Raw genomic sequence first — 10,677 nt, 5'->3', positions numbered from 1 at the left:
CTCTCTCCAGCCCCTGCGGGGCTCTATGGTCACCGTGGGCAGCAGCCCTTAGCCCAGGGTTTCTGGCTGCTGCTGCGGCAGCTGGGGATCCATGCTGCAGGCACAGGGTCTGCAACCAGTTGTCGGCTCTGTGGATCTTGTGTTGTTTAGTGCAACTGTGTCTGGGAGGGGCCCTTTAAGGGAGCGGCTTGCTGTTGAGTCCGCCCTGTGACCCTGTCTGCAGCTGTGCCTGGCACCCTTTTTTCGATGTGTGGTACTTTGACGTGTAGATGTTCCCTCGCAGCGCCTATTTCGATGTGGTGCCGCGCAACGTCGAAGTTGAACATCGACGTTGCCAGCCCTGGAGGACGTGTAGACGTTACTCATCGAAATAGCCTATTTCGATGTTGGCTTCACGTGTAGACGTAGCCCAGCATGCCCCACATTGCTGCCTTTCAGAATTAGCTACCAGTGTTCCTGGAGCTCATCCACGGAGGTGGGGATTCACTTGGTCCTAGGGGGAGCTAGTTCTGAGTCTGGGGCTTCACCTGTCAGATTTGACTCCCTGACAACCTCTCCTTGGTCCTGGAGACAATCCCTGGTCCCTGTGCAGTGCCCCACCTTCACACAGCCTCTACGCACACATAAGGGGCAACCAGCTCTGACAAACACCTGCTTCTTGGTACAGCACCACCACCGTCCACACCCTCTCCCGACACTCAATATCACGAGCATCTACATGTACATTTGCACGCTGCCCAGAGGCACAGCAGCAACATACACACCCCACCTTTACACACACACACACACATCCTTTCATACAGCACCTCCACACACACACACACCCTTGGCCGTACGCACCACACTGGCTCCAATGTTGCTATCTTGGCTCTGCACCCAGTGCTGTCAGCACACCCACCTGCCCCCTGCCCTTCCCCGTTTCTTTTGTGGCCCCACGACCACCCGCTGCAGGCATCTGCTAGCGGCACAGTCCCACTTGAGGCAGGAGAGACAAGGTATGGTGGGTACACCCCACACAGCCCCCTCCCCCTGCCAGCATAAGCAGTGTGTTGTTACTGTTGCTGTTACTGTGATTATTTATGTACTTTCCATTGTTCTACAAACTAACTACCATGAATACATGAGGGGTGCAATTTTATATTCTTGCCTCAGGTGCAGAATTAGCTAGTTAGGGTACTGAGATTGTCACAGAACCTACTACTGGAGAGAGCAAGAAGCATTTTTATTCTGGAGTAAAAATGAGTTTGTTCTGCTCTGAATACATCAGCACAGAGATCTCTCCTGAAATAGAGGTGCTGGTCAATTTCACAGCTGAATCAGTTGCTCATAACCTTCACAATTACTGACATTTACTATGCTTATGGTTATACTAGAGAGGTTTGTGACATAGTAGGGCATGCAACAAACTAAACATGGATCAAATGCATCAACGTTTCAAATCCATCACAGAATACACCACCTTGAAGAGCGAGTACAGACACATGTTCAAAATATTCTTTAACTCAACTATTTCTAACTATTCATAGCCCGAAATCAGCCACACATGCAACATTTGGTTCAGGTCTCCAAATGTTGCTTGTCATGTTATGAATTTCACATCTGTAACAATATTTTACAAGTATGATTTTATTAAATAATTGAACCAATAAATAATTGAAATTCAATGGATCGATTGCAAAATGCAAAGGAGAATAAATAGCACCTTACAGGATTAGAAGGAAACATGGGCCTGCAGTTGTACAAAAAGATGGGCAAGTTGAGGGAGGCAGCTCCAGAAAACAGACTCCTCTCCTTGCCAACCCCTTGGGGCAGAGATGCTGCATTTAAACCATGTTCCAGCTGGCTCCATCCTTCTGTCCCTGACCTTGCACAGCAGGGGATGGGGGGCTACCTGCCAGCCCACGCAGGCCAGGAAGCAGCACTGTAGCTGTTTCTCAGCATGAAGACTCCTGTGGGGTCAGCATTTCCCCTCACAGCCGCTCTGCAGAGCAACCATGGGAGCAGGAGGAACTGACCAAGCCTGTGCCAGGCTGGGACTCAGGCAGCTTTGACCAAGGAGGCTCGGCACCCTATTGCAAAAGGGTTACTAGGTAAAGGACTGACAAAGGGCCTTACTGCCGGGCCACCTCTGGGGAACTTTACTGGGAACATTCAGACAGGGTTACCCTACAGAAAAGAGAACATCCCTGAGGCGCAACGTGTCTGTAACAGTACCCACTCGTTCCCACCGCAGTACCACCGGGCTCAGCAACCTTGGAGGCAGTGTTGAAAACTGACCTTCCATCCTCTCCAGCCTGAGTGCCGGTGATACTTTTAAAAGCCACTAGGGGTCCTTCTGACAACAGCTCCGTGAATAAACACGCGAGGAGGCAGGGCTCTCCCGCTTGGGGAGGGGGTTGGCTGTGTTAGACGGGCTTTTCCTACTCCCCAGGCGGCCTGGCTCTGTGCCAGCACCCGGCTGCCTGGGGGGAGGAAGGGCGGGGCTGAGCTCCCGCCTCACCTGCTGTTCTTGGCACGCGTGCCGGCTCTGCGGAGCCCTAGCACGTCACACGCGCTCCCGTTCGGGCTGCTGGCGCCTGGCCCTTGTACCGGGGCTGTGGCGCACTCCGGCATCCACCCACCGGCCAGAGGCGCAGGGCGCCGGCTCCCCCCCACCACGGGATTGCACACCGCCGGGCCGGGCGGGAAAGCCCCGTCTCTGGCGGGACCGGGGAGGGGCGGGGGGGGGGTCACTTGTTCCTCCCTCAGCACTGCAGCGCGCGCCCTTCCCGCCCAAATAACGGCCGCGCCCCTCCCAGGCAGGCGGGCGAGCGGAGAGGCGAGCGCTCGATGTGCTCCGGCGCCATTTTCCAGGAAGCGGGTGAGAGGCCGGAGGGCGGCGGCGCGGCAGGGCCGGGGGCGCGGGGAGCAGCGGTGCGGTGCGGTGCGCTCGGCTCAGGGTGTGTGTGTGTGTGTGTGTTTGGTTGGGGGGCGGTGGGGAGCGCAGGGCGGGGGGGGTGTGTTTGTGGCTGGGGGCCGGTGGGGAGCGCAGGGCCGGGGGGGGTGTTTGTGACTGGGGGGCGGTGGGGAGCGCAGGGCCGGTGGGGGTGTTTTGGCTGGGGGGCGGTGGGGAGCGCAGGGCCGGGGGGGTTGTGTGTGTGTGTGTGTTTGGCTGGGGGGCGGTGGAGAGCGCAGGGCGGGGGGGTGTTTGTGACTGGGGGGCGGTGGGGAGCGCAGGGCCGGGGTGGTTGTGTGTGTGTGTGTGTGTGTGTGTGTGTGTTTGTGGCTGGGGGGCGGTGGGGAGCGCAGGGCCTGGGGGGGTGTTTGTGGCTGGGGGGCGGTGGGGAGCGCAGGGCTGGGGGCGGTGTTTGTGGCTGGGGGGCGGTGGGGAGCGCAGGGCGGGGGGGGGTGTTTGTGGCTGGGGGGCGGTGGGGAGCGCAGGGCGGGGGGGTGTTTGTGACTGGGGGGCGGTGGGGAGCGCAGGGCCGGGGTGGTTGTGTGTGTGTGTGTGTGTGTTTGTGGCTGGGGGGCAGTGGGGAGCGCAGGGCCGGGGGGGTGTTTGTGGCTGGGGGGCGGTGGGGAGCGCAGGGCCGGGGGGGGGTGTTTGTGACTAGGGGGCGGTGGGGAGCGCAGGACTGGGGGGTGTTTGTGGCTGGTGGGCGGTGGGGAGCGCAGGGCTGGGGGGTGTTTGTCACTAGGGGGCGGTGGGGAGCGCAGGGCCGGGGGGGTGTTTGTGACTAGGGGGCGGTGGGGAGCGCAGGGCTGGGGGGTGTTTGTCACTAGGGGGCGGGGGGAGCGCAGGGCCGGGGGGGTTGTGTGTGTGTGTGTGTGTTTGGCTGGGGTGCGGTGGGGAGCGCAGGGCCGTGGGGTGTTTGTGTCTAGGGGGCGGTGGGGAGCGTAGGGCTGGGGGGTGTTTGTCACTAGGGGGCGGTGGGGAGTGTGGGGCCCCGGGCTGTTTGGGTCCGGGGATCGCGTCGGGTGCAGGGGCCGGGCTACCAGGCCACACTAACGCCCCTCTCCCTCCCTCGCAGAGGTCCCCCAGGCAGTAGTGCCCCAGCCCACCACAATGTTCCACGGGATCCCTGCTGCGCCTGGCCCAGGAGGTGAGTCCCGCTGGCCCTGCCACCGTGGGGAGCAAGGGGCCCCACAGCACCACCCCATGGCCGGGGCTGAGACACAGACTGGCCCAGTCGACACCTGACAGAGCCCTGCCTGCTGGCCATGAGCAGGGCTGTGACCCAGGCCCACCCCGCCCCTGGCCAGAGACCCAGTGACACCGCGGGCTCCAGCTCCCCTCAGGGGACTGCCCGCCCTCAAAGTCCCCAGGGGTCAGGCTAGCGGGGCTGGGGGCAGCAGAGTGGTGGGACACTGGGCTCATGGGAGGGTGGGTATCACGGCCACAGAGGCAGGTTACGAAGCAATGGCTCAGTCTGCATCAACAGGGGTTAGGATAGCACAGCAGTTCCCAAATTGGGTTGGGACCTCATTTTAATGAGTTCCCCTGGGTTGGCTTAGACTTGCTGAGATCGAGGCCAGACAAAGGGCTTCAGCCCTGTGCAGTGGGGCTCAGGTTCCAGGCCCCTCCTGGGGCTGCAGCCTGGGTCCTCAGCCTCTCCTTTCTTCGGGCAATGGGGCTGGTCTTTTGTTCCCCTTACTCGCACCCCTGGTGGCAGGGCCTGGGTTTTGGCTGAGGCATGTGTCTGTGCATTACTTTTTCTTGGCAGAAGTGGATTGTACAGCAATGAATTTTGAGACCCCCTGAGATAAAGAACAGCTTTCCCACACTGAGGGCAGTTAAGCTGTGGAGAAGGTGCCCCAGGGAGGTTGTGGATCCCCATCAGTGGAAGTTGTTAAGAACAGGCTGGACAGATGCCTGGAAGGGATGGGCTCTGTTTACTTGGCCCTGCTCCAGTGCAGGGGCTGGACTCAACTTCTCAAGGACCCTTCCAGCTCAGAATCTGATTCTCCCTTGTGAACTGTGCTGGGCTCTCTGGCCTGGAGCAAGGGGCAGTGATCAGCAGGAGGGGCGAGATGGACGAGCGGAGCAGGCTGTAGAGGTCCTGGGTGCTAGCAGTATCCCTGTAGCTAGTAGGCTAAGGAGCTGTGGACGTGGTCCTTCCTAACACCGGGTTACCAGGAAGGTTTTGCATTGTGGGCGTCACTGGTAGGCCCCTAGCTATAAGTGCTAGGTCTGTTCATGGGTTTCTTCTTTTTCAGCCCCAGGGAATAAGCCAGAACTGTACGAGGTGAGTAACGCTGGTCACGTTCCCCTCCTCGTCCTGTCTCTGGCACAGGAGGCAGAATGACCTTCCAGCGTAAGTCGGGTTTGGCTCTGCAAACGGTTTCACAGCCCTCAGTGCTGGAGCATTCAGGGGACCCCAGCTCTTGAGGTGATTCCCAGCTCCTTACCTCCATCTCAGTGTGGGTTTCTCTGGTCCCTGTCTCCTCTACCCTGTGGTGAGGATGCAGGAGGTCCGTATCTGTCAGCTCCGTCCCCACCTGCTTCCAGCCTGTCCATTTGTGCAGCTGACCACACACTGTGCGGGTACCTGACAGGCTGTGTATCTGCTCTCCTTGCAGGAGGTGAAGCTGTATAAAAATGCACGGGAGCGAGAAAAGTGAGTCCATCCCCAGCCGAATGGGTTCCCATGTGGTACACAGTTCTGTGGGGCTTGGGAGTGCTGGGACTTCAAGCTGTTGTCTGCAGTGAGGTCCTTGCTCGGGAGATGCTGGGGCTGATGGTGCAGGGAGCTCTGCGTTCTGATGCTCTGTCCCCGCGCCAAGCTAGGAAGGACCCAAGAGCCCTTCTGCTCCGCCTCTGCCATTGGCCAGGGCAGCCTGCGGCTGAGAAAGATGCAATAGGCGGAAGGGTCTTCTCCAGAAAAAGGGAGTGCTCCTGCTGGGCTGTGGAGCATGAGAGCCCCTGTGCTGTTCCCAGGGACGCGGGCGCGTGTATAGCGGTGGGGGTCACAGGCTATGCGCCTTCACGGGCTTCTGCGCTTGGGTTTCAGGTACAATAACATGGCTGAGCTGTTTGCGGTGGTGAAGACGATGCAGGCTCTGGAGAAAGCCTATATCAAGGACTGTGTCTCTCCCAACGAGTGAGTCCCCAGCTGGGTTTTGTTTCCAGCCTGGTCTCTCCCAGGGGAGCCAAGCGGATGCAGCAGCAGGAGCATCTCCTGCAGGATGCGTCGTTACCGAGTGGAGCAGAGTGACCTCCCCCCCCAGGGCACTGCGGACACACTGGGGAAGGGGCTCAGAGAAGCATCAAAACAGCCCCTTAGTCCCCCCTCAGGCCCTGCCCACTTCCCCTGGGGGCCAGGCAACATTGCTCCATGCAGAGGGTCTCCAGTCAGAGACCCTGGGGAGCCTCCCCTGCCGTGGGGGCTGTTACAGTGTTCTCCTTTCCCCTGGGGACCTGCTTGTACATCCTCGACCTCCGTGTTCCCCTCCTGCTTGGCATGAGCCACTCCAGCTGTTCTTACTCCATGCACTGCCCCAGGTACACCGCAGCCTGCTCCCGGCTCCTGGTCCCGTACAAAGCTGCCTTCAAACAGGTACAGGGATCTGAAATTGGCTCCATCGATGAATTTTGCCGCAAGTTCCGGATGAGTTCAGCCTCCAGCAGTACAGCTTTTGGGGACTCTGGGACAGGAATCTCGGGGGGCTCCCAGAACAGTGGGGGCGGGGGGGGGCTGTGTTGCTGCTGAGTTCTACATGTAGGCCGCATGGACACTAGTCCCCTCCTTTTGGGGCGAGTTGGGAATATGCTAATGAGGCACCACCGTGAATATGCAGTGCCTCATTAGCATAATAGTGGCCCCACACAATTGGAAAGCACAGCTTTTGAATTGTGCGCTGCCTGTCTAGACGGGGGCTTTTTGAAAGGACACTCCTCCGCCCCCGGACTTTGAAAAACCCTTCTTCCTAAAACCAAATAGGAAGAAGGGGCTTTCGAAGTCCGGGGGGTCCTTTCGAAAGGCCCATGTCTACATTGGCGGTGCGTGATTTGAAAGCAACACTTTCAAATTACATGCAGCCACCATTATGCTAATGAGGCTGTGAGGGGGTTCGGGGTCTCCATCCTCTGCACCCCATCCGCAGGCAGGAGAACAGCAGGTTTATTAGGCAACAGGGCACAGCGTCGTACAGAGGAGTCAGTGCAGCCGGCAGAGACAGCCAGCCCAAGCCATGCTGGGGAGAGGAGGCCCCGAGGGGCCCCCGGAGCCGGGGTCTTGCCCCCTCCTTTGTCTCTCTCTCTCCCAGCCCCGACTAACTGCTTCCAACACCCAGTTCCAGTTCAAACCCCTCAGGCTCCACCTCCTCCTTTGTCTGCAGCCCAGGGGTGTCACCTGGTCGCCAGGTTACCCTCAGCAGGAGCCCCACGTGTACACACAGGTATCTCCCACTACATCACAGAGGCACTGCATATTCATGGCAGCGCCTCCTTAGCATCTTCCCAACTCGCTCATTACCATGTCCCTTCTGAAAGGAAGGGGCTTGTGTAGACATAGCCCTACTGTGCCTGACTGACTTAGATGCTGGGGGGAGAGACTGCATAGATTTGTTTATTCCAAGCCTGGAGGAACCAGTGTGGTCACCCAGGCTGTTCCCCTGTGTCCCTCTGGCCAGAGCCCTGCCCCCAGCTCACTCCCAGAGCAGACCTGTCCCATGAGAAATACAGCCCGCCTAGATTTAAAAACTGTTGGTGCTGGAGAACCCACCAAAGGTGAATTACACTCTCGCGGTCACCTGGCTTAGAGAGGGGGCCCCTGCGCTTGGGGGGGTGAGTGTGCACGCGCACACACACACACTCACTCTCTCTCTCTCCCTCCCTCCCCTGGACCAAAGGCACTTCCACCTTGTCGTAATCATATTACCTTCGTATAAATCCCGTGTACTTCCACGTCACACCTGCAGCAGTATTCAAGGTCACCACATCTCTAAAAAGATGTATTGGAATTGGGAAAGGTACAGAAAAGGGCAGAAAACCGATTAGGGGTATGGAATGGCTGGGGTATGGTGTGGGGAGAGTAGTAAGAGTGGGATTTCTCAGCTTGGAAAAGAGGCGGCTAATGTCCAGAACATCCCAACTGGTTGGACAAAGTCTATAAGGAAGTGGTGTTCTGTCTTCCTTCTCCTAATGCAAGAACTAGGGGTCACCCCATGAAACAAACAGGTAGTGGGGTTGAAACAGACAGAAGGACGGATTTCTTCACACAACGCAGGGCCAGCTGTGGGACTCCCTGCCACAGGGCAATGTGAAGGCTGAGACTATAACAAGGCTCAAAAACCTACTGGATACGTTCATGGAGAACAGGGCCACAAATGGCTGTTCAGCAAGGTGGAGAGGGTGGTGCCTCTAGCCCCGTTTGTCAGAAGCTGGGACTGGGTGACAGGAGAAGGATCACCTTTTGGTGACGTGTTCTGGTCATGCCCTCTGGGGCACCCAGCACTGGTCACTGTCTGCGACCAGGCTGGGTGGCCCTATGTTCAGACCGTCTGGCCACGTTCTGTACTGTGCTCTCTTCCCCCAGCTTAGCACATGGAGCGGAACCCGGCTTTCCCTGGGAAATGCTCTTTGTTGGGGGTTATATGGTGCTTGTTACCCTGCCCTGAGCTTGCCCAGCCTCATTGTAACCCTCCTTCTGCTGCAGCTCGACTGCCCGCTGGCCATGGAGAGGATCAAGGAGGATCGGCCAATCACCATCAAGGACGACAAGGGCAACCTGAACCGCTGCATTGCTGACATCGTCTCTGTACGTTCCCGGGGCAAGGGGCTGTGCGCACTGTAATCCCGGCATCCTGTGCTTCTGGGACTTTGGCAGCTGGCCTGGCCTGTGCAGCTGCATGGCTGGTCCCCAGGGGACTGTCAAGGGCCCGCTGTCCTGGCTTGCCCCCACCCTCCCAAGAGGGCTGGAGTGAGGTGCCCTGCTGCTAGCTTCCAGGCCATTGCTGAGGCACCTCTTTTCTCTTCCAGCTTTTCATCACAGTGATGGACAAGCTGCGCCTGGAGATCCGAGCCATGGATGAGGTGAGAATCATTTACAGAGGGACAGAGGATAAGACAGGGAGTATCTTACAGCCTTGGTATAAATCCAGGGTACACCCCCAGCTTGAATACTGCGTGCAGATGTGGTCGCCTCATCTCAAAAAAAAAAAAAAAAACAACACCCTTGGCTGTGGAAAAGTTTCAGAAAAGGGTAACAAAAACAATGGATTTGGACCGGGTCCATCTGAAGAGAGATTAAAAAGTCTGTGACTTTTCAGTTTAGAAAACAATAGATGAAGGGTGCGGGGACGACTAAGAGGTCCACAAAATCATGACTGGTGTGGAGGAAAAATAAGGAAAAGGTATTTACTTGTTCCCACCACACGAGATCTAGGGGTTACCCAGTGAAATTAGCAACAGGGTTAAGAACAAACAGGATGTATTTCTCATGCAGTGCACAGTTCACTTCTGGAGCTCCTGGCCAGAGGATGGCGTGAAGACCAGGACTTTATCAATAGAGTTCCAAAAAGAGCTAGATCCATTCAGGGAGGTGAGGTCCATCGGTGGCTGTTAGCCAGGATGGGCAGGAATGATGGCGCTAGCCTCCGTTTGTCAGAAGTTGGAACTAGATGACAGGAGATGGACCACTCAATGCTCAGCTGTTCTGTTCGCTTCCCTTGGGGCACGTGGCATTGGCCACTGTCCGAAGACAGGGCACTGGGCAAGATGAATTTTGGTCTGACCCGGTGTGGCTGGTCTTCGGAGAGAGAGGGGGACAAGCTAGGGGTGCATGGAGGCTTCACTGCTGGCAGCAGCGCCTGAAGGGGGGTGGGGCTTTCCCAGCCGGGCCCCAGGCAGGAAAAGCAGAAGCTCCATGCTTTTGTGCATCCAGATCCAGCCAGACCTGCGGGAGCTGATGGAGACAATGAACCGCATGAGCCACCTACCTCCTGACTTCGAGGGGAGACAGAAAGTGAACCAGTGGTGAGTAGGGTGCTCTGAGGCCCCTGCCCTCTGCAGGAGCAAGCCCGGGTCCTGACCCAGCTCTCCAGGACAGGGCCTGGACCTGCCTTGCCCCATGGCGCTCCTGCCAGTCTGAGGGCATGGGGGAGCGCAGAGTGCCTTCGGGCCCAGCTCCATCAGTCTGCTCCCTCTGCAGTGGGAGGTGCTTGTCCCCAGCCCTGCTCGCCATGTCTGATCAGGGGCCTGGTTGCGGGGTGGGACCGTGGCCAGAGGAGCTACCAGCTTCCTCCTAGGCCAGCACTCAGGGCGACAAGTCATGGCTCCTGCCAGGTCCCTCCAGTACTAGTGCAGGCGCAAAGTGCAGCCCAGCAAAGGGCCTTCTTCCTGCTCTGGGGGCCAGGCCTGTGCCTTGACTCTCCCCGGCAGGCTGCAGACGCTGAGCGGCATGTCTGCCTCTGACGAGCTGGACGATTCCCACGTGCGCCAGATGCTGTTTGATTTGGAATCCGCCTACAATGCCTTCAACCGGTTCCTGCACTCCTGAGGCTAGGCCCTGCGCCCTGCCTGGTCCTGAGGAGCGCCCTCCCACTGTAGCAGTCCAGCAGGCTCCAGGCCCTTTCCCCTAGGCTGCTGTTGGGGGCAGGAGGCTGGGAGTGGTGCACTGCAGCCATTCCCGCAGCAGGGTTAGGGCTGAGTCAAGGTGAACTGTGCTGCTGCAGGGCACATTCACACTGGGCCAGCTC

At 58.3% G+C, this 10,677-nt stretch overlaps 1 protein-coding gene across 1 annotated transcript; it reads left to right on the top strand.

The window, feature by feature from the left end:
* Positions 1-4,045: 4,045 nt before the first annotated feature.
* Positions 4,046-10,499, top strand: LOC142009020 (vacuolar protein sorting-associated protein 28 homolog). The gene is made up of 9 exons (XM_074986467.1): positions 4,046-4,082; positions 5,197-5,225; positions 5,560-5,597; positions 5,991-6,080; positions 6,482-6,596; positions 8,637-8,738; positions 8,960-9,013; positions 9,864-9,955; positions 10,361-10,499. The coding sequence occupies exons 1-9, from the start codon at positions 4,046-4,048 to the stop codon at positions 10,476-10,478; spliced, it is 675 nt and encodes a 224-aa protein (XP_074842568.1). The 3' UTR covers positions 10,479-10,499.
* Positions 10,500-10,677: the final 178 nt, after the last annotated feature.

The sequence above is a fragment of the Carettochelys insculpta genome, chromosome 2, assembly GCF_033958435.1.
Source record: "Carettochelys insculpta isolate YL-2023 chromosome 2, ASM3395843v1, whole genome shotgun sequence".
Taxonomy (NCBI): Eukaryota; Metazoa; Chordata; order Testudines; family Carettochelyidae; genus Carettochelys; species Carettochelys insculpta.
Note: the sequence above shows the minus strand (reverse complement) of the source record. Positions and strands in the feature narration are given on the sequence as shown.

What these genes read in the sequence shown, in the direction of transcription:
- LOC142009020 (XM_074986467.1), top strand. Translation starts at nt 4,046, where the DNA reads ATGTTCCACGGGATCCCTGCTGCGCCTGGCCCAGGAG. An exon ending in GCATTGCTGACATCGTCTCT is followed by an intron (nt 8,739 to 8,959) that starts GTACGTTCCCGG and finishes TTTCTCTTCCAG; the next exon opens with CTTTTCATCACAGTGATGGA. An exon ending in AGACAGAAAGTGAACCAGTG is followed by an intron (nt 9,956 to 10,360) that starts GTGAGTAGGGTG and finishes TCTCCCCGGCAG; the next exon opens with GCTGCAGACGCTGAGCGGCA.